Consider the following 21,301-nt stretch of genomic DNA (forward strand, 5'->3'; position numbering starts at 1 on the left):
TGCAGGATTCAAGCACATCTGGATTTCTGGTAAGAGCTTATGACCAGTAATAAAAACTATATATAACCTAACTCAGTTTGGACTCCTGCATTCAACTGTCAGCAGAAGCTCTCCCCTTGGTTGTAGCTGTATTGCTCAACATGCAGAGTGCAGGAATTGTTTGTGGAAACATTTGGTATTTTTAGGCCTGGCCTCTCAATGGGAATTCCACACTGAAAATAAAGGTATCATTTATACACTCAAACCCCTTATTGAATCCTCTGTTACAAATTTACATACAGGGGGTGGAGGGTGAATTGCTCAGTTATAAGCTGGAATTTACAAATGTTTTTAAGCACCTGCTGAAAATAACTAGGAATTACGCTCTTGACATGAGTATGTGCTTTTCATTTTCTGCAGAGAAAAAATCTCAGCCTGATACAGGACAGGAGTACATGTAAAATGAATCAACATTGAATGAAAACCCACAAATCTGCTTTTCTGATTTCTAGTTCTTGTCTTAGTTGCTCAAATATGTTCTTTTAATCTAATTTTTAAGGTAAGGTACTCTATATATAATTTTTATTGAGAAAAAGGAAAAGAAGAGCAAATAATGTCTAAAAATATTTCCATGGGCATTAATCATGAATAGAAAGGGATAATCAGAAAGAAGCAAAGATGACTCAGATGGAATATTGGAATATTTACCCCATATTTCTCTCAGCTTCATGCTCCACCATTAGTGTCAGATAAGGACAGTTATGAACAAAGCTTTTCTTTGAAAATGTATTTATCCACTTAACTGCAAACTACTTTTTTTTGGTGACTGTATGGAGGATTTTGACACTGAGCCTGGAAGCATTTCTGTACTTCATCGCCACAGGAGTGCAGTTATTAGGAAGGGGATGAAGCAACCACCATTACTTGGAAGAGAATTTCTGTAGCAATGCCTCAGCTCCAGTTTCTGAAGAAAATGGGTGGGGCGATTGGATTTGCTTCTGGAAAAAGCTCATATTTTTTTCCAATGAGCTTTTTACTTAGAAGGCTGCATTGTTATTTTAATGAATATTTAGAATAGCTAGCAAGAGCTCCAAAAGAAGCTAAGCAATGTGTGGATCCAGCAGTTTTACCAAGGGACCAAAGAAGCAACTTACCAGGAGTGTGACATCCCGTTCTCCACGCGTTGGCAGACTCCTGGATGATTTGCACACGACAAAAAAACTGACATGACACAAAAAGCAGCAGTGTGGCTTCACACACCCACGCCGCAGCATCATTAGCCCTCTACAACTTCTAAATACTAAGTAAGCAGATCTGCAGTTCTAACATTGGGATTTACATATGAAGCAGAAGGAACAAACCAGGCTTTTTAAAATTCATTTACCAAACACATTTTTATCACTTGGCCACACATAAAGGATAAACCCATGTCAACTTTCATCAATGCAGCATTGCACCAAGGCACTCCTCAACACTCCTGGGCACACAGTGGTGGAGAGTAAGTTTTCCTCCCTCTGGGCGGCCAAAAGTCTATTCCCTCTATCTTCCCATGAGGATCTCATTCCTGCGATTCATGTTTTATGGTTCCTAGGCTAGTGCAGTTCCACAGGCATGAAGTCAGCTGCTTCACGGAGGTTGCATACAGATGAGAATTCCACAGCCTGTACACAACAGGGGCCAGGCTCCACTGAACCTGCTGGTGATTCAAAATCAAGAGTATATGTCCTAGTCCACTGCACAGGCTCGCTCTGCACACAGTTCTTCACATTCAGCAGCATACCTGCCACATCCACTGCAACAGCCCAGCTAAACAGAACACACAAACACAGTTGCAGGGACACAGAGAAGGACTTGGCCACTGCTGAAGGAAATTCATTCCCAGCAGCAAGATATCCAGATGTTAATTACTTCTCAGGATGAATGAAAGTCTAACTGTGTCTTCAGGCACTTCATTCCAGTAATTCATTCACCACAGAGAGCTTCCCTCAGATAAAACTCATCAGAGGAAAGTGCAGACTGGGCAGCTGGTGATGCTGCTCAGTTGTGTCCCACTGGCAGTGTAAGGCAAGGGCCCCTGCACAAACACATCTGTATTTCATTAATCTATACCCTGCAGTGGTAGGCACAAATACATGTGTGGGTGGCTCTTGTAAAGAGAAGACAGAGCTCAAACATTTTAGGAAAGGGTTCTGTTGGAAAACACTGGGTCAGCAGTAACCACTGCTACCTGGGCCAACCAGGAAAGACCCAGCTTCATTTCCTAGCATGACCCTCACTGATCATTCCAAGGCATGATCCAGCAAGGACTTTGGGCACAACAGCTCCTCAGGCTTTAGCAGAGAGTGGGTGCCTACACACCTTGCTTAAGCTGTCTCTTAATCCTTCTGTGCCTCCGCTTCTTTGCTTCATGGTAGCTGTAACAGCAATATCTTATTTTCAAAGGTCTGTTGAAAAAAGTGCAGCTAAAATTATGGAAACCCCAATGACAGTTGGTGAAAAATGTGAAAAGCAGAAGGGGAGGATTAAAAAAAAGAAAATTATGAAAAAAACAAGCCAGTAATATCAGTTATAGACTTGCTCACCATGAGAGGAGGGTGATTGTTCCATTTGTTGCTTGCATATGTTTACTTTCTATCCCTTCCCAGTCCTCAAAACCTCTGCCAGCTCAACAACAGAAGTCCTTCTGTATAAACACAAGTCTTTGCTCTACAAGCCCAGGTAGAAGACTAATAAGAAACCTTGCAGAGGATATCAAACCTAATGCAACAGAAATAGAGCAGGTGGAGGGGAGAAAAGGTTTGTGTCATCAGAAAGCACAGAAATAAAAGTTTGCTTTGGAAGAAGGAAGAGTCAAGCCATCCTGTGCAGGAATTCCCTGTCCAGTCATGAGCACAGTGCACTGTCTTTCAGGCACTCACACTAAGAGGAAGAGGAACCATGGCTTTTCAGAAGTGTCCCACCATCCCACCTGATGTTATCCCTGTGTGAATATTCCCCTTTAAACTTAAATCACTCTACCTAAAATTTCTTTGGGAACAGCTCAATCCTTGTGTAAGATGTCAGTTTTTAAAGAGGCATCATTTAAAAGGAAAAGGGTAAGAAGCAAACAACATAAAAACAGAGAGTCACGAGAAAGCAAAGGAGGGGAGGAAGGGAGGGAAAGGATTCCGTTTTGCCTCTCTACAGAAATTGTTTTGATACAGTATCCCTGTTGCATGAATTTTCCATATGCCTGTGTCAGATCCACTATTTCAAGCCACAGAGCTGTCAGATGCTCGTTTTTTATGGCATGCTTACGTGGCAGGCCAACCTTTCTGTTGAATCAGTCAGTTTTCCACAAAGATGGGATCTGTAACCCAGAAAGATGTGCATGCTCCATCTCTGGTACCTAACAACTGTCATCAGAATCAGTGCTTTTGCATGGAAAAAAGGCACATTATGAGCAACATAAGGAACTGTAACTATTCTCCACACATATATGAAGCAGTGGAAATGCAGATTTAGATGATCAGATGCTATCATAGATTGGCAATTCTTAAAATAATCAAGAAAAAACTTACAAACTTTTGTACCGCCTCAACTTGCTTTGTGTTTAACAAAATGAGGAGCAGGAGACATTTAGTTCATGAACAACAAAAGTCTTAATACTTAATTTAAAATTTAGTTTTGTAACTTAAGTGACACAAACACTTCTTCCTTTAGTCATATCTGATTATGAAACTCCATAATCCCACAACTGAAGTGAAAATATCAGTCACATCAATATCACTTTACAAGGCTGAGGGAGGGTGCACATGCTTCACCTTACATCCCCAGCATTTAGCATCTGAAAGATTATCTCCATTCTCCATGCCTCATATTTTGCTAAAATAAAATTGCATATTTAAATTCAGCCTAAATGCTAATCAGGATATAAACATTTAAATAACAGAATGCAGATCCGTTAATCAAAACTGATTACCAGCTTGCTTTCCATTTACTGGGGGCTCTTCTGTAAAATACCTCCTTAGTTACTGTTGCCAAAATTGTATTTTTAAAGCCTCTTGGAGAAAAAGCTGATTACTTACAACACTGGCTCAAGAGACACATTTTAGGACAGTGTTTCCTAGAAATGTGAGACTGCAATTTAGTTGTAGGTAACCACTACACATAAATGTGCATTTGCATTAACCCTTTTCTGTTATCTTAACACCAGGCTTTGTCTCCTCTCTCCCTTTTCCTCATAACAGAAATTTAAAAATATTTCATATTTCTGAATGTCCTTGCAGAACTACGTGGTTAGCCAGAAACTTTCAGCTCTGGAAAACTTTCAGCTCTGGAAAACACTGACCACTACATCCTTTTCAGGCCAATAGTTCCCACTTGTATGAAATTAATATTCAGATTCTCATCTGTTTCCAAGTATTTTTAATAGCTTTTATAAATTTTATAAATTAATGCATCGAACTACAAGAAGGCCAGTGCTGGTGAGCTAGGACCACCACAGCCGTGCTGTGCAAATCATGATTTAGCAGTCAAACTAAAAATCAGAAATTCACAAGCAGCATTTATAAGATGTTACCACTTGACTGCAGGCAATACTAAGGTCCACAGGAAAATATATCCTAGTGGCTTCAATCTATCTTTTACCCCCGAGGCTACAAAGTGTCACAAGAAAGGAGTCTGCCAGGCATGTGGGGCACATCAGCCTGCTTATCACACTCAAGTCTTCTTTGACTAAAGAAAAGAGATCTACTGGAAAATCTCATCAGTGTTTTGCTACAGCATGGACATTGAACATTCAAAAAAAAAAAAAGCTGCTAGAATGTGAATCTCCTACAAATGGGAAAATAGAGAACTGCTCTGCCCGTCCCCCTCTCCTCCCCCTTCCCCAAAAAAGAATAAAACTAAAATTACTGTAAAAATTAGGAAAATATTCCAATATTAACCTTTTTTTTTGCACTTTCAAGCATTCCTAAATGTGTTTATACAGACTATGAGAAATGCAGCCATATGCACACTTTCTCTTTTATCTTGACACTATTTGTAGAAACACTGCCTAAAATAATGGGGTCAGTTTTCAGATATACTGAAGATCCATTACTTGTCCTTGCTTCCCAAGCACGTTACATAAGGTATCCCATCCTTCAAACCTGGCTTCTCTACAGCCAGCTCCTTGCTCTGCTTTTTTAAAGCACTATACAGATGTTATTCCTGAAGAACACGCTTTAACTGCATTTTTTGGTGTCTACAACTTTGTTCAACGAGCAAACTGAAATGTGTGAGATGTTCTCACTATCAAAGTTTTTTCAGGTTTGGAAACAGGAGGAAAAACCAGGCAGGAATAAGATGACACTATGATTTTTTCTGTTTCCCAGATGCCCACTAGACTCTTTGTCATACTTGCATTAGCAGGCAGAATCATAGAAAAGAAAAAAAAAACACAGAAGAAAAAAAGAAGCTGTTAAAAAAATAAACTCTTAAAGCAGAATATGCTCTTTATTTAATTTTGAAAAGGCATGATAGAAGTCAGTCATAAGATACTGGAGAAACATTAATAATTAAAATGTGTTTTTTGCCAAGCCCTCATCCCACCTGGGTGCCTATGAAAATGTCCCACGAGCTCTGGGATGTGCTCCATCTGTTTATGATGACCTCTCTCTCTAGGATAGGATTGTAGCCTAATTAATGAGTCTAGGAGAGAGAGGATTGACCCTTTCAGCAGAGAAGCAGACCCACATTTTAGCAGCCAAACAAGACAAACTGGCATGCTTTCTTCCACTGCAGCAATGGACTTCATGTACATGAACAGGGATGGCAGCCAGGTTCTGCAGCAATTCTGGTACCAGACCTTGCTGAAAGGGCACTAAGGACCAATTGCATTTCATAAGTCTGACAAAAGAAAAGCCATCTGGTATGAGAACAGCAATTTCTCCTGATATCTCCAAAAGTTACATCACCATTTCAGAATTTTAAGAAAGAAAAGGAAAAAAAGCATGTAAGGAAAACACTATTCTGAACATACTAACGGGCGCATATATCTGGATATAGCACATGCAGGCAGTGTTCTAAAACAAATGTAATATTTTATTGTCACAGAAATTTTTGGGGTAAAATAAAGAAAAAAGCACCAGGGGAAGACAAAATTAAATGTTCCATAAACTGTTAAAACAAAAAAGGGTACTATCACACCTCCTAACAAATACATGCAATACTTGAGAAAAATGCAGCAAGTCCTCACTGTAAACTACATAAAGATATGTTAGAAAACTACAAAATCATTTTTTCAATAAAGTTTAGTATTTTCACAGCTCCTAATCTGCCTCTCAGCCACAAAAGCACTGCCCTTACACTCTTTTACAATTCCAGGCATTAAACTCTCTCATGCACATATCTTGCTCTGCCTCTTGACAGTGGAGAATTACAGGAATAATTCTAATAATAAAAATTATACTAATATAGAATTTGAAACACTCTTAATACATATACCATTTGTCTGTTTTGTCCATGGACCTGTGACAGAAATCATTATTTCTATAAGAAATCCTAAAGCAGGGGAAAGGTAAAATCCATACATCTACTGAGTATGAGACATGCACTTCACTTCAAAAAGCACAGTAGCTAGAGATTCCTTACAGTAATGGAACAGCAAAACCACCACAGCAATTATATTTTAAGTGCCACTTCCATGCAGTTTTTTTCTTTTTCCTGGCTCTGTATTCTGTCTGCACTGCAACCTTTAGGGTAAGAACAAGCCTCCAATCTCCCATCTGACTTAACAGAACTCAGTAGTTAAAAACAATGCCATTTAATATTAACTTACCCTACTTTCCAGCCCCCAAAATTAGGCCAAAAATCAGAGGAAATCATGCGGTGTGCTCTGGATATTCCATGACTACCACCGCTGGCAGGGAGCAAGCCACATATTTCATAGGTAACTAGGAACACACACACAGTTGTTTTGTAGCGACACTACACCACGGGCTCCTGCTGAACCGCTGCTTTTCCTCCCTGCAGCTCATTCCAAACCTTTCCCAGTTTCAGCTCAGAAGGTCTATGCTGAAATTTACAAATTGCTGGAAACTTATCTTTAAAACACACAGGAATTCAGGGGGAAGAAAGTTCATAGGGTATTTAAAATATGAACATGCATTCTCTACTTTCTGTTGTAATCAAAGATGCTAAGTCCAGTTTATGCCACATGCATACAATAAAAATTAAATTTTCAATTACAGATTGTTTTTCAACTTCGTCTTAGCAAAAATCCTTCTGCTTTTCAAAACCTGTGGATCCTTACACAGAGATTTCTTCTTCAGCCTGCCACCAAAGGTCATACAGGAATTGCTAAGCCAGCATAGTCTCTGAGCAGCCTCACTCTGAGAGAAGCTTTAAAGGCACTTAAAAAGCTTTTATTTAAAAACAAACAGCACAGCCTCACCTACTCAACTAGAGCTTCTCTACTTCCCCCATAAATGCTTTACTGAAGCCTCCAAAAATCTGCCATGGTGTTTTATTTCCCCCTCCTCCCTCTTAATATAAATATTCTGAGTTATGATACATTTAAACAAGTGGTGGGAAAGACTGCACTTTGCCCAATGCATGTGATTTGGAAACCTGAAGTCCAGTTTATTCATCTGTTTTAACATAGCAAGGAAAATCTTACTTTTCTAACTAAGAGCCCCAGTTTCTCTCTTCATAATCTCATAAGCCATTACTGAACTAAAATGCTTAACACAGAAGCCCAACATACCAAAGAATGAACCAGCCTAGGAACTTTGTACTGGATAACCAGCTCTCTAAAAATGTGTGGCTCTAGGAAGTCTCCTTTATGTTATCCAGCATACATATTTACAGCAGTTTGCAATTTGAAATCAAAATATCTGATTGTAAGAAGAAACTCAGAATACACACCATGAAAGGGAACAATTCCTGCATTAAAAACCAAAAGAGAACTCTCAAAACAGAGTCTTTTGCAAAGTTTCCTGAATACATTAAAGTGGACTATGAGTGACTGTTTTGAAGGTAGCAACTGACTGTGGTAAGAAAAAAAACAGTTCTCATCTTCTCAACAATTTTGTGAAGGGTTAGGTCAAACAGATCTCCCACCTAACACACTGGCAGCTGTGTTACTGAGCTCCCTGCATGCCTGTCTGCCCAGCTCAAGACTGGGAATTCTTTCCACAGATAAGAATCCTCACCTGGAGCAGCAGGCAAGTATTTGGGCCACAAGCCCTTTCAATCATAGTAACACTGGCTTTATTATTTATTATTTGTTATTCATTCCTCTGGTATTTTTATTAAGGGGAATGAATTAGAACAAGGTATTTTTAAATGGTAACAATGTTCTTGGATAGTTTATTGGGCTGGATCTAACACATGGCAGTAACACTACCACAACTGCAAAGCCCAGTGGACTGAAGACTTCAAAGTTTGAAAATACTGACAGGGGTCAACAGACAAACTTGCATAGTTCTGAAGCCCTAAAAAGTCAATTGTGAAAACAAAAGACCACAAGCCTTTGCCTTTTTCAAAACAGCCATTTAAGTTGTAGTTGACTATAAATCTGCAAGAAGGCTCTCTTAACCAAGGTTCTCTGGAATTTTGCTATTTACATGTTTCTTTCAGATGGTTACATATTAGTGGTGGCTGTTGGGTTTTTCATTTGTTGTTCTGGTTTTTTACACATAAACACACACACCCTCCCACCATTTAAAGTTACCTTACATACACACAGCAACCCAAATATGGATTCTGAGATGCGAGGATTTAAAAAAAAAAAAAAACCCAGAAAATGAAACAAAAAGCCATATTCTCCTAAATGCTCATAAGAAAGCTTGGCTCTTAGAAAATGTAATTGTTATTAGTCTCAAAAGACTGGTCTTAGTTTCGTCCTAAGGTCAACTGCCTGCTGTAATAGAAATACTTGCAAGAACAGCTGCTGAAATCTTACTTTTTGTTTCTCTTTCCACAGCTACCATTTTCTTCACGACCTTCCTAACATGCTGGAGTTCGTGCTTCAGCAAATGTCAAACTCTGTAGCATTTCTTACTCCACGCTCAATTAGCAATAAAGAAGATACAGATGTAAAGGTGATGCAGATTTAAAGACGTGCACTGTTTCCACTTCACTGAATTCTGAAAGAAATTTAAACTGGCTTATACATAGCTTTCAAGTCCCAGTTCAGTGCCACTTTTGTTTCCATATGAATTCAATTTTTTTTACATTACCCTTGACCATTCCCTTCCAGCTCAAGACTGATGTCTAACTGCAGTTATAATGGTTTTCTATTCCATAAAAATGCAATTTGTTGTTTCCTGAAAGCAAAAGAGCAGAACTAAGCTTTTATTTTTTATTAACATTCTTGCAGGTATTTCTTTGCAGTCCTGCTAGCTGGAATACTATTCTTACACCTTCCTCCTTCACATTCTTTTAACTCCCTCTGAAAGCACCTATTTTCACCATGATCTATATCCAGCAGATTCTCTTTGTATTATCCCAATTCTCTTTTCCCAATATTTAGCGTGAATATGCAAAAAACTATACATATTCAGAGCTGTCAGTGCCAGCTACAATGAAGTTTTTAGTTTAGTTTTCTGGATCTCCTTATTAATTTGATAAATCTTAGCCAATTTTTTTTTCATTCTGAATGAAAGTGCTATGCCAAATTTTAGAGAGTGTTTTATTTTATTTTTCATTAAGGTGTCAGCTGAGACCAGTTCAGTTTCCTGCTGGCTTACCAGTACAATAAAATTCCCAAAGTCATCCATTAAGAACCTGTATCACTTGTGAAGTTTGGAAATTCGTCAGGAGAAGGAGGGTTCTGGAAAGCAAAGCAAAGAAAGCAGAAATAGGGAACACACCTTTTGTTATCCTCATGAAAATCTAGACCTGCTTTTGGGCAATTAAAGAAGCTGAAAAAAGCCTGCTGCTCACAGATGGGAAATAGAGGCTTACAACATAGTTTCACCATGAGTTCAAGCAAGAGTCTCAAGGCAACTCCTGCCTCTGCACTGTCTCTCCCTGTCTGCCACTGCCAGCAGCTCCAGCAAGGGTGTACAGCACCAGGAAACAACCAACCCAGCCCAAAAAGCCAACCCAGATGATGCTGGCACAACTGGCTCCTGGTACCCCTACTTGTTCCATGGTGGGGCCAGCAAACAGACAAGTGAGAAGGGCAACAAGCATCTGAGGGGGCAGGAGGCAGAACCACCTCCTCTTCCAGCAGCAATGGCTTAAGCCAGTCTCAAAAACAACTGGGAAATTACATTAAAGGTGTTCCTCTCTAGAGACCTTTCCTGCCAGTGAGTATTCCTTTCTGGCTTCAGGGGCTTTCTCGACAACAGCGTGAAACTCTGACACACAATGACGAACACTCACTGATGGGAGAGATTCCTTTCTCCAGAGCCCTATGCCAGGACCAGGCAGGGCACACCAGCACACGCTGCCCAGCTCACACAACAGCAACCTGCGCTGCAGCTTGAGGTCCCAAAACGTGGATGACTCACAGAAGAACTTTGTGGTTTGATATGGTGGAATGTCTTGGGCTTTTAGTTTGGTATTTTAGAAGCTAGGAAGTAAGCTTTAAGAATACCTTCTAAATGTTAAGACTGTGAGGTGAAGCAGCAAGAAGTCGGAGGATGCCAAAAGCAAGGGTGTTTATGCAAACTAAGCCAGTTGCAAACTGAGCTGTGCTCACTGCTTGGCTCTGTTTACTACCAGTTTCTTCATCATCTTTTCCGTTATTTAGCCACCGAGTGTCTGCTTCACAACACTAACAACTTCATCTTCTGAGTCATTAAAAGCTGATGTGGAACTGGTATCTTCAGTTTACAGCAGAAAACAGAGGCATAGAGAGATTAAGAGACAGATTAAAAGATGTGCCAAAATTGCTGGCCAATTTTGGATCTTCAGGTTACATCACCTAAACCTTGATTTTTTTTTAATGTACCTTGCACTTTTGCAGTATTTTGCACCAAACTGTCACTATAGTGGAACAACTGTTGTTGCATAAACTCAGAACATGTGCCTGAGTACCTCAAGGCAAAGTGCAGCACTCACCGTTAGCGGGTGGCTGCAAAGGTTTGGTGTAACAGAATCTCTGAGTCTCAATACAAGAAACTCAGTGAAAGAGGCAGAAATTCAACACAGTTGTCTCAAGGCAACAGTGACCAGTGCTATCCACCCTGCTGTTCCCTCCTCTCTTGCAATCCACTCTCAACAGGCTTTTGTCCATCAACTGTGCCTACTGAAAAAAGACCCCAACCATCCTGGCAGCGAATAGGTCCACACCCTGCTGAAAACACATGATCAAATTTGGGAACATGGCACAATGAGACAGGAGCAATAGAGGTGATTGCAAAAGGTGGTAAATTGCAGCTTTAAACATAGCCTTTCTTACACCATGGAGTATGTGGGACAGTTTATTTCATTTAGACATCATTCACATTACAATAAAATTTAAGGTCTGCAGGCACATTGGCATCTAATGTGCAAGATGCTGGACCATACACACCATAAGACACAGACTAAAGATCTTGCACCTTTAACCATAAACCAAAGAAAAGCAAAACAAGAAACATCCTTCAACATCCCAAAGGAGAAACTCAAGACACAGAGGAAGAGAGTACTTCTGTGTTGTTCACTGCACTACAGGTGGATCTGCTGGTACTCCAGCTGGTAATAAATCAACAGAGCCATGTATTCTCTCTACCTTCATGAGAGACGTCTGGAGCTCAGATTTGGTTTGTAGAAGAAATTATATGAAACTATCTGATACACAGAAACAAAAACTGCTGCCAAATCATGGGATATTTTCTGTAGCGAAGTCACCAAGTCAAAACTCTGACTTCTTGTTCCACCTGTGTCTCACTCTTGCCCCAGAAACTTAGACAAGACACATATGCAACACCTTTATAGATGCCCACAAGTAAGCTACAAAGTGCAGACCACCAGCACCCCTTCTGGAACATCCTAAATTAGGGCACCATTTTTGTCTCAGAAACAATAGAAAGACCCAAAAGTCAAGTGTGCTTTTACACTTCTTTTGACTCAAGCAAGCACAAATCCTACAAGCAAGCTTTGAGAAAGCTCAATATTTTTATTAAGGCATTTGATGAAAATCATTAATAAAGCACAGAACACAAATCTATTCATAACTTATACAGACTACAAAACCAGCACTAATAAGGAATATCAATCTGTCAGCTTTCAACATAGACAGACCTATTTCAGCACTAAAAGCACATTACAATCTTAAAACAACACAGACAGACTTTGCTAACTCACACTTGAGAAGCAGAAGATGCCCAGCTCTTCTGGACATTTTAAGGCCATTACATACAGAGCTTTCCAGCAACCTTAAGCATGCTTTTTAGATTACTGCAAAGCTATCAACCTATTCAGCAAAGTTACTCATATCACACTTGCATTTCCTTATCAAATGCAAAGCACTAGAAGATTTGGAAGCGGCTGTTGAACATTATGGGCCTGTCTGCCATTGTTTCCAAAGAGAAATACTTGATTGAGAAGCAAAAACAGCAACAACTTGTCTTGTGAAAAAATAACAGAAAGCTTATCTAGAAAGAGACAAAATTCAAAATATTTGTTACAGTTTTGTTTTGGTGAATCACAGCACTGTACTAAACAGGGTACACATAAGAAAACTTTTCATTTTAAACTCTGCAATTGGGTACTTTTAAACAAACAAAAACATGAGCCGTTTTTCCTTCTATATCCTCACAACCATCTGACAACAAACCAAGCCCACTCAGCCCTGATAAAAGCATGACTCTCTAATGTAACTGTACTTCTGGGAATACATTACAGATTCCATAAAATGTTTTGTTACATATGTGGATCAATTTGCCATGTAAATACAGGGTGCAGCCAAATGCAAAGGAGTCTTCTTGTTAGTTTTAGTGAGCTAAAATGGTAAAGAAAAATAAGAAGATGAGACCTCTGGGTGTCTGAGCGAGACAGGTATTTTCCTCTTTTGCAAAATATTTTCCTTTTTGTTTTCTGAATGAGGAATGATGATACTTTTGACTAGCAACACAATACACACCCTTAATATTTAAACGACTAGGACAACACCAAGAACACCCGCTTATGAACTCAGCTCCAATCACATCACTGGTGGACAACCCATGCCAGGCTTTTCCCACGCATACCTTTGGCCTCCACCTCTAAAACTACTAAATACTCTCCAGAACTTCCATGCATCCACAATCCACATCTTTCTCTGAGACATGGAAAACTGTAATTTCTCTCAGATTTCAGCCACGCAGCCCCACTGCTGGGGATGACACTGACTGTTAAGTTGGTCAGGAGGCTCAGCCTGACACTGAGCAAGACTCCTCTTACCAAAGCAGCCCACTGGTGATGGCAACGTGTTTCACGTTAGGGAGGGATTTGCAGTGAGAAGCAGGGAAGGCTGATGTGACAAAACAACCTAATGAAACAAGGGCAGCACAGCACATGCCTTGTTGGTACCTTCACATTCAACATGCTCTTTCAGATGCAAACAGGCATCAAAACCATGTCACTAATACATTCATGAAAACAAATGGCCAACTAATGAGATTAGTTTTTATTTGCAAAATAATGTTTCCCATACCCCATCTTACTTATATACGTTTCTTTTCCTGTTGTAAAATCAGGTCAGTATAGCACTATACTGAATCATCTATAAGCAGACAGTGAAATCTTCAGGATAAAAGACAGTGCAATCTTCAGAATATTAGGATCTTCACTGATCCTAAGACTTCAGGGCTGCAGCTTTTCTGCCAAAGGCTGTCAGATTTCACAGAATATACAAAATGAGCAAAATCAACCCATGACAGAAAACAAAGAGCCTTAAGGTTTCCTGACAAAATCTTAAATTTAGCTCTCTATATTAAACAATGTTACTTTATTTTGCCCAGACAATAAGGTTGCTTACAGTAAACACAGTCAATATTAAAACCCTCAAAACTTATGCCTACATTGCAGCAAACCTCAAATTAACTAATGGGAGTGTGTGGGGGGGATCTCTATGGCGGTTTTTCTCCTGTGTGTTTTCTTGGCAGGGAGAGGGATTGTGTAGGGCTTTTTTAAGGGAAAATACTTTATGTTCTTGAACTTGGTTATTCATTCTCCAGGCTGATCTGGACTGCAAGTGCAACCCAAATAACTCATCTAATGCACAACAGCATAGAGAGAGTCTCAAGGGTTGTTCAACAGTGTTCTCCAAAAAAGTTAAACATTGATGGGCTCTGAGCAAGTCTAGTTAAAGCTGTTGGCAATTCGACTGCTATGGGGCAATGAGGAGCTGGCAGCAGGGAAGGAGAAGCCAGGTAAGGCCATAGAGTGTTCTTTGTACATAGTACAAAAGGTGACAAGCAGGTTTAGACAACTTAAAAATAGCTTTTAACCTAAAAACCTGTAAAAACACAGGTTACTTAATCTTACACCTTCATCTTTCAAACGTTACAGAACGTATTTTTTTGGTTGCCAAGTTTGCCAAGTTTCACCTTTGATCATATAGATGTATGCTTTTTTGCACACTTAGCTGTCATCAATACCAATTACCATGGATTAAACCACATGCTAAACCACCCATTTTAAAAAGTTTTAATGGTTAATTAATAGCATCAATTTAAGACGTGTCTAACTTTGCATATGCAAAAATAAGCTGTCAGAAAACAGACCTGTGAAACCTTTCAGTTTCCCCAAGTTCCAGCACAAACTGAGGGTTCAAGCAAGTATTTTCTGCTCTTGGGGACTGCTAAGGAGCCTAAAGACAGTGAAATCCAGTTTTCTTCATTATGTAGACTAGAAATGGAAATAGTGTATAACTAATGAGAAATAAACTGATTTTTCAAATCACTTCACCTCTAACAACCCATGACAGTAGCAATATCTGCTCACAAGGTGTTGAAGTTTACAGCAACCTGTGTAGTTTTGACTATCATTGAGCTGTTCCAACATAATTTCTAACTATGGGCTTGCTGTATACACTGCTATTTCCCTTCCCAACATTTAACCCATCTCAATTCATTCAAGAACTCCATTAGTTTTAGAAAAATAGGAACTGATGAAAACTGCTGTAACAGGGTTGATAAAAGCTAAATGACTGGAGAAATTATGCAAGGAAAAAAGGCAACTCATTTCTTACACAATTAAAGAGTTTAATTAGATTATTTATTTAAGTGAATAGAGAGCTTTACAATAGATTTAACTCCTATTAAGTTTCAAGCAATACAAGAGTAGATATCAGTCAGAGTACTAAAATTAGATCACTCTCATATTTGATCAGAAAACATAAGCTCAATTATGTCAGCAACTTGGTAAGCAGCAATATTGAAAACTCAGCTGTGATTTATTACTTCACATCCAGTGAGGAGAAATGTAAAATTCCTGATCTGTGAGAGAGGTTTATCCATCATACCAAAATGCTACTCAGCACTTCCTGAATAAAGACACTGCAAAAATGTCTTCTCCAGCAGAGATTGTTAGTGGTAGCAATGACAACAGTCTGCAAACACGAGGTCTCAGATACAGCTGCATGCACAAGCCCTTGAGAGACTCTCAACTGTAAGCTGAGACACATGACAATGTTTGCTGTGTTTTGACATAAAAAAAAAGTTAAAAACAGAATCAAATGCGGTTCCTGCCCCTAAAGCTTTATGTTGATGTTTGTGGTTTTGTAATGGCTTTTTTCCTCTGAAGGGATGCTTCTATACTGCAACTGTAAAATTAACCTGAAAAAGGCTGATAACAGCTACATGTAAAGGTGCAGGTGGAAGCATGTTCTTCCAAAAGCCGGGTAAAAGGGATGGAAGCGTGTTCTCCCTCAACATGGATGTCTGCTCTTCAACTGACTGTTTTTTCCTCTCATTTAATTCCTCTAGGGCCACTTCTACCAAGGCAGTAACAAATATCCATAGAATCAGATTCCTCACATTCACATGGGATTGGTAAAGTGCACTGGGATTTTGTTCAAGGAAATGCCAGGACATGTAAGCTTGCCAGTTTTCAGAGCAGCTTTCTCTCCTGCTTTTCCTTTACAGCCAAGCTACCATGTGGCTGTGCAAAGGCAGGAGAGCAAGGAGACCAAGGTCAAGCCTAGCAATGCTCAAGGTAGCATGGGTGACAATGATAGATAAACAGTGACAAACCATGCACGGAAGGAGGTTTTGATCCCCTCAAAAGCAAGCTAAACTGACAACTATTAAAGAAAAACAACTACCGGCTGCAGGACGTCAAGTTCTGCCATGTCACACCCATTTCCCACCTCCCCCTGTATTTCAACTGTAAATTCTCTGATAAGGAAACTGCTTCTTCCTTTGCATTTTCAAAGTTCATGCTGGCTATTGCTGTAAGCTGGAGAATATCAAGAATGCTGTCAAGTACAGACTGCAGGAAAAAGGACATGTTCCAGTTATTTCTCTGTGAAAATTAGAGCGGTCTCACAGACACCTCCTAAAACTTGCTTACAAACTACTTTTGGAACAAAACCAACTTCTTAAATACATATTCCTTTAACCTCATAATTGAAACTGCAGCCAAATTTCCCAAGAGCTTTTCCTTCTCAACTGAGAGCTACATACCTCTCAGATTTCTGGGATGTATCTGCTTTGTCCGAGGCATTTTCCTCTAATCTCATGCACCACTTTCTCCTCTCAGAAACGGAAAGTACAGCAAGCAGAGAGATGGCAGCTCCATAAACTTGTCAAGGGGCTCAGTTAATCCGTATGCTAAAAAAACAGAGAGAAAGTTATGAGAAGTAGGCATCAACAAGAAAAACAAAGATACCTATCTGATCTCTTTCATCCTCAAATGACTATGGAAATTAGCAAGAAATATTTCTGCACCTATGATTTGCTAAGGAAACTTTCCTGTCTGACAGCCCAGGAGCCACACTCCGACCACCAGAGTTACACTGCTGGGACGGAATTCTCTCCACAGCAGGCTTGACTCCCTCCACTCTCACACAGACAAGATTTTCTTGCCGGCTCAACCCACGTTTCCCACAGCAGAGTCACAGACCCCTGGTCCCTTTAAGCAATTTTTTTCACGGCGCAACAGCAGAGTAACAGCCCAAGCTGGTGTCCCAGAGGAGGGATCCTCAAGGATCCCCCGGGCTGTTGCACCCTCCCAGTCTTATGCGTGCCACAGTCGGGGTCTTCCAGCTGAGTCCTGGGCTCCTGCTGTGTCCCTGTCCCCTGGCAGGGCCGCAGATCCTGGTGCCCTTTGTTGTGCAAAGCGTCGGCACCACTTCCCGGCCTCTTGCCCCGGGCTCCCGCCAGCCAGAGCTCAACCTGCGGCTCCCGGCGCACAGCCTGCACCGAGCGGATTCCTCAACAGGTTTTATGGAGCCACGCGTTCCAGTACCTTAGGAAAACCACGTGAGGCTGAAACTCCTCTTAGGATTACTCAGGAAGCATGAGAAAACCAAAACACTTTTCCACATTTGTCAGCTGTTTTCCAGCCAGAAAACATCTTCCAACAACCCTTGTCTCATGCAAATAAATCCAAAAAATTAAACAAAAAATTTGGCATCTGGCTTTCAGATACACATCTTCAGCCTCGGGTGGGGGAAGTACAGAGGGGAGGGCAAACACACAAAGCATCATCCTATTTGTGACATTACTTACAGAATCCTTACATGCAGCATGTAAGTTTGGAAGAATTCCCCATGGGACAGTTCGGCTGAAATATCAGTGTACAGCCCAGAATCACACTAGCTCTTGACCTACCTGCACTTTCTTACTTTTCAAACACTCTTAGGAATTGCTAACAGTTCAATGAGTGTTTTGTTCAGTTTCTGATACAGGATGTGAAATCTCTCAAAGACCTATGGAAATCTACTTACACACACAAGAACTTAAAGAAAATTACTGGTGTAATTACACCCTTCCATCTAAAAAAAATTTAAAAATAACAAGTTTCTGCTTCTTTTTATAGCAATTCTACTTCATGTTAACAGATTTTTCCTTTTAGTAAACACTAGGAAGAGTTCTTCAAAAACTGTATGAACTTTGGAATAGCCCCTAAAATAGGCAAATTGATTAAGGACAGCTGTTTGAAGGAGGAAGGGTGTAGAATTTTTAGCATTTGTGGCAAGTATTAATTTAGGGGCACTTATACTGTTTTTCAAGGCAACCATGTTTTTGAGAAAATTTAATTCAAACCCAATTAAAATAGACTACTTGCAACCACCCCTTCAGTCTACATACTGTTGAGGAATATAATCATTAATTTTTAATGTTTCTTTTGTCTGTTGCTGCATTAAAAGACCCAAACAGGAGAAAAAAAATTACTGCAACTGACACAAAGGAAAGCTGGAAAATGTTATTCTGACTAAATGATTCTTCACTAGGGTATTACCACACGTTGAAGGAAAAAGACGGAAAAAATCTGAAACAGAGCACAGTGCCTGTTAAGCTGTGAACTCATACCAGTTTATCTGCAAGCATAACAGAAATATTTAGAAATTAAATAAAACCTTATGCTAACAGGTCCATTTTCCAGGTCTCAGGCACGAACTGGAAATGCAGAAAAGTGGCTGGATGGCTTGAAGCAACCAGCACTCCCTGAGCCCCAGTCCGCCCCTCTCCTCTGGCTTGACTGGGAAAGTCCCTAGGGCTGGGCTGAGGTTTTTAAAGACGCTAATAAACACCGTCACTTCTTTACACAAGTTATTTGGAGCGAGAGTTTGAAATCCCCCGGCGTCTCCGTAAATCGGGAACCCCTTCCCGACGCTTCCCTGCAGCACAGACGACATCCTACTGACGCCTTAATGCCACCAAGCTTCCCGCTGGCCAGCAGGACCCTCTCCTTCGGGGAAGAGATGGCCGTGTGAGAGCCACGGCGGAAACACCGGGCAGGACCCACGCCAGAAGTCACTCCCTCCCTCGCTTGAACGAGGGGAAAAAAAAAATATAAAGGGGAGAGGGAGAAACGGGCCTTTGCCATCGCAGAGGTCACATCCCCCCGTACCCACCCAAAAATGGGGGAGCGGGGCGGGAGGCAGCCCGCCGTGGGGCCCGGGGAGCCGCGGCTATGTGCGAGCGGGACTGCGAGGGGAAGGGAAGGGGAAGGGAGGGAGGCAAAAAATCCATGAATGAATAAAGAGGGAGGAGCCTGGGAAAACCCCTCTGCAACGCCGCACCGAACAAAGCGCTGCACACATGCCGCGGGGGGGTGGGGGGGAAGGGGGACAGAGCGACGGGGGGCGGCCGCGGCCCGGCGCCCAGCGGGGACGGCGGCGGGGCCGCGAGGAGCCGGGCCGGGGCTCCGCGCCTCCCCGTGCCCCCGAAAGCCCGGCTGCAGAGCCGGGGCGGAGCGGGGGGGACGCCCGGACAAACGCACCGGGAGCCGGGGCGCACCGGCACCCCCGGGGGCGGCGCGGGCGCAGCCGGAGCGCGGAGTCCCCGCGCGTCCCGGAGGGGCCGCGGCGGAGCGCGGTGGGTTGAGGGGGGCATCGGGGCCTGCGGTCCTCCCCGTCCCCGCCCGCTCCCCCCCCGCCGCCGGCGGAGGACACATTGTGTTGTGGCTGCCGCAGCTCCACGCCGAGGGGGGCGGCGGGGGGCGGCCGTCCCGCCCCGCACCCTCGTCCCCGCAGCGCCTCCCGAGCCCCCTCCCGCCCCCCGCGGGCCCGCTGCAAACCTGGCGGAGGGGCCGGCGCGGCGGCTGATGGCGGCGGCGGCGGCGGGGAGCGCGGCGACCCCTGCGCGGCGGCGGCGGCGGCGGCGGGAGGGAGAGGGAGGGAGGGAGGGAGAAAGAGCGGGGGGAGCGGGGGGGCCGGGAGCCTCCTTCACTTGACAACCTCAAACACAAACATGACCCAGCGCCGCCGCCACAGCCGCCACCGCGCCCGCACACACACGCACACACAGAGCCCGGCAGCGGCACCCACCCCTCCTCCATGCACCGTCCCCCCGGGCCGGCCAAGGCGCCGCCCCCCGGCACGGCCCCGCTCCGCAGCCCCCCGGCCCCCGGCCGCGCCCGCCCCCCGCGGCAGCAGACCCCTCCTCCGGGAGCCCCATCCCCCACGTCCCACTCGGGAGCCCCCATCGCGGCCCTGCCCCTCGGCCGTGGGGCGGTGGATGGGGGGGGACACAATGCGGGGGAACGGGGGGCGGGGGAGTGGGAGCCTCCCCTGGCAGGCGGGAGAGGCGGGGCGGGCCCGGCGGGGGAGGGAGGGAAGGAGGGAGGGAGGGAGGACGGGCGGGCCCGGCGCATCCGCCGGGGTCCCCTCGGGGAGAGCCGCGTTCCCCGCCGGGCCCGCCCCGCCCCTCCCCCCGGCGCCCCGGTCACCGTCGGGGGGGGCGCGGGGGGCGGGGGGTGTTTTACCTTCTCTCACTTTCTATTGCAGGAAGCGCGGCCGGAGCAGTGACGTCACCGGGTCTCCCGGTCCCGCCCCCTCCCCGGGTCGGGGGAGGGGTCACCGAGGGGGTTTCCTCGCGGCCCGCTGGGGGAGGCACGGCCGGCGCGCCGGGGGCGCTGCTGCCCCGCCGCCGCCTCCTCCTCCCCTTCCTCCTCCTCCTCCTTCTCACCGGAGGGACTGCCCGGCCGCCGCCGACCCCGGCCCCTGCTGCTGCTGCCCCGAGGCAGGGGGGCACCTCGCCGCCGCGGTTCCCGGGGGTCTCCTCAAGGGGGGGTCCCCGCTCGGCACGGCACGAGGCAGCGCCTCCCCCCGACGGCCGCCGCCGCCGCCGCCGCTCGGGGCGCTGCGCGGTGCGCGTCGCGCTCCCCCCTGGCAGGGCCCGGCCCCCGGGGCACCGGCACGGCCGGGCGCGCACACACACACACGGACGGACACGCAGAGAGACGGGGCTGACGCGGAGATCCCGGAGGTTCCTCCCTGCCGCCCGCCCGGACGGGCTTCCCCGCGCCCCCGCCCGCCCGGCCCGCCGCGCCCCGGCGCCGCCGGGGAAACTCACCGCCGCGCCGCGCATCCCGCCGCGGCTACAACTTTCCATCCCGGGCGGCAGCCGGCGGCGGCAGCGAGCCCCTCCGTCGCTGGAAGTGGGCGGGGGAGGAAATACGAGGAGGAGGCGCGTCGTGCTCTCCGCCGCGGCGCCCCTTTTTTGGCCCGGGACGCGGGTTTTGCCGGTGGGGGCTATGCTGCCGCGGTTGGTTTCCTGCATCAGCTGCGGGGGTGTGTGTGCACAGCACACACGTGTGTCTCTGTGTCTCTGTGTCTGTGTCTGTGTGTCTGTGTGTGTGCGCTCTCCGTGGCGGGTCACCCTGCCCGACCAAGGGCTGCCCTCCCTTCTCCCACGCCACAGGCAAGGGACCGCTGGGTCGCCCTCCAAAAGGCGAGGGGGCCAGGGCTGGGCTTTGGGTACTGAGAAGG

The 21,301-nt window shown here is 44.4% G+C and overlaps 1 protein-coding gene across 5 annotated transcripts in view; it reads right to left on the minus strand.

Moving 5' to 3' along the window:
• HIVEP1 (HIVEP zinc finger 1) overlaps positions 1–20,960 on the minus strand; it is a 127,362-nt gene extending 106,402 nt beyond the window's left edge. Inside the window, exons 1-2 of one of the 5 annotated variants that reach the window (XM_064424566.1) lie at positions 20,886–20,960; positions 16,548–16,694 (exon numbers count right to left, since the gene is read on the minus strand). In XM_064424566.1, the coding sequence (XP_064280636.1) occupies positions 16,548–16,587 (40 nt within the window). In that variant the 5' untranslated portion in view covers positions 16,588–16,694; positions 20,886–20,960. Of the gene's footprint in view, positions 1–16,547; positions 19,086–19,608; positions 20,096–20,295; positions 20,433–20,885 lie in introns of those variants that run through there. The other 4 variants (XM_064424557.1, XM_064424576.1, XM_064424539.1 and 1 more) reach the window with 4 other exon arrangements.
• Positions 20,961–21,301: the final 341 nt, after the last annotated feature.

Source organism: Passer domesticus, chromosome 1 (genome assembly GCF_036417665.1).
Source record: "Passer domesticus isolate bPasDom1 chromosome 1, bPasDom1.hap1, whole genome shotgun sequence".
In the NCBI taxonomy this organism is placed as follows: domain Eukaryota; kingdom Metazoa; phylum Chordata; class Aves; order Passeriformes; family Passeridae; genus Passer; species Passer domesticus.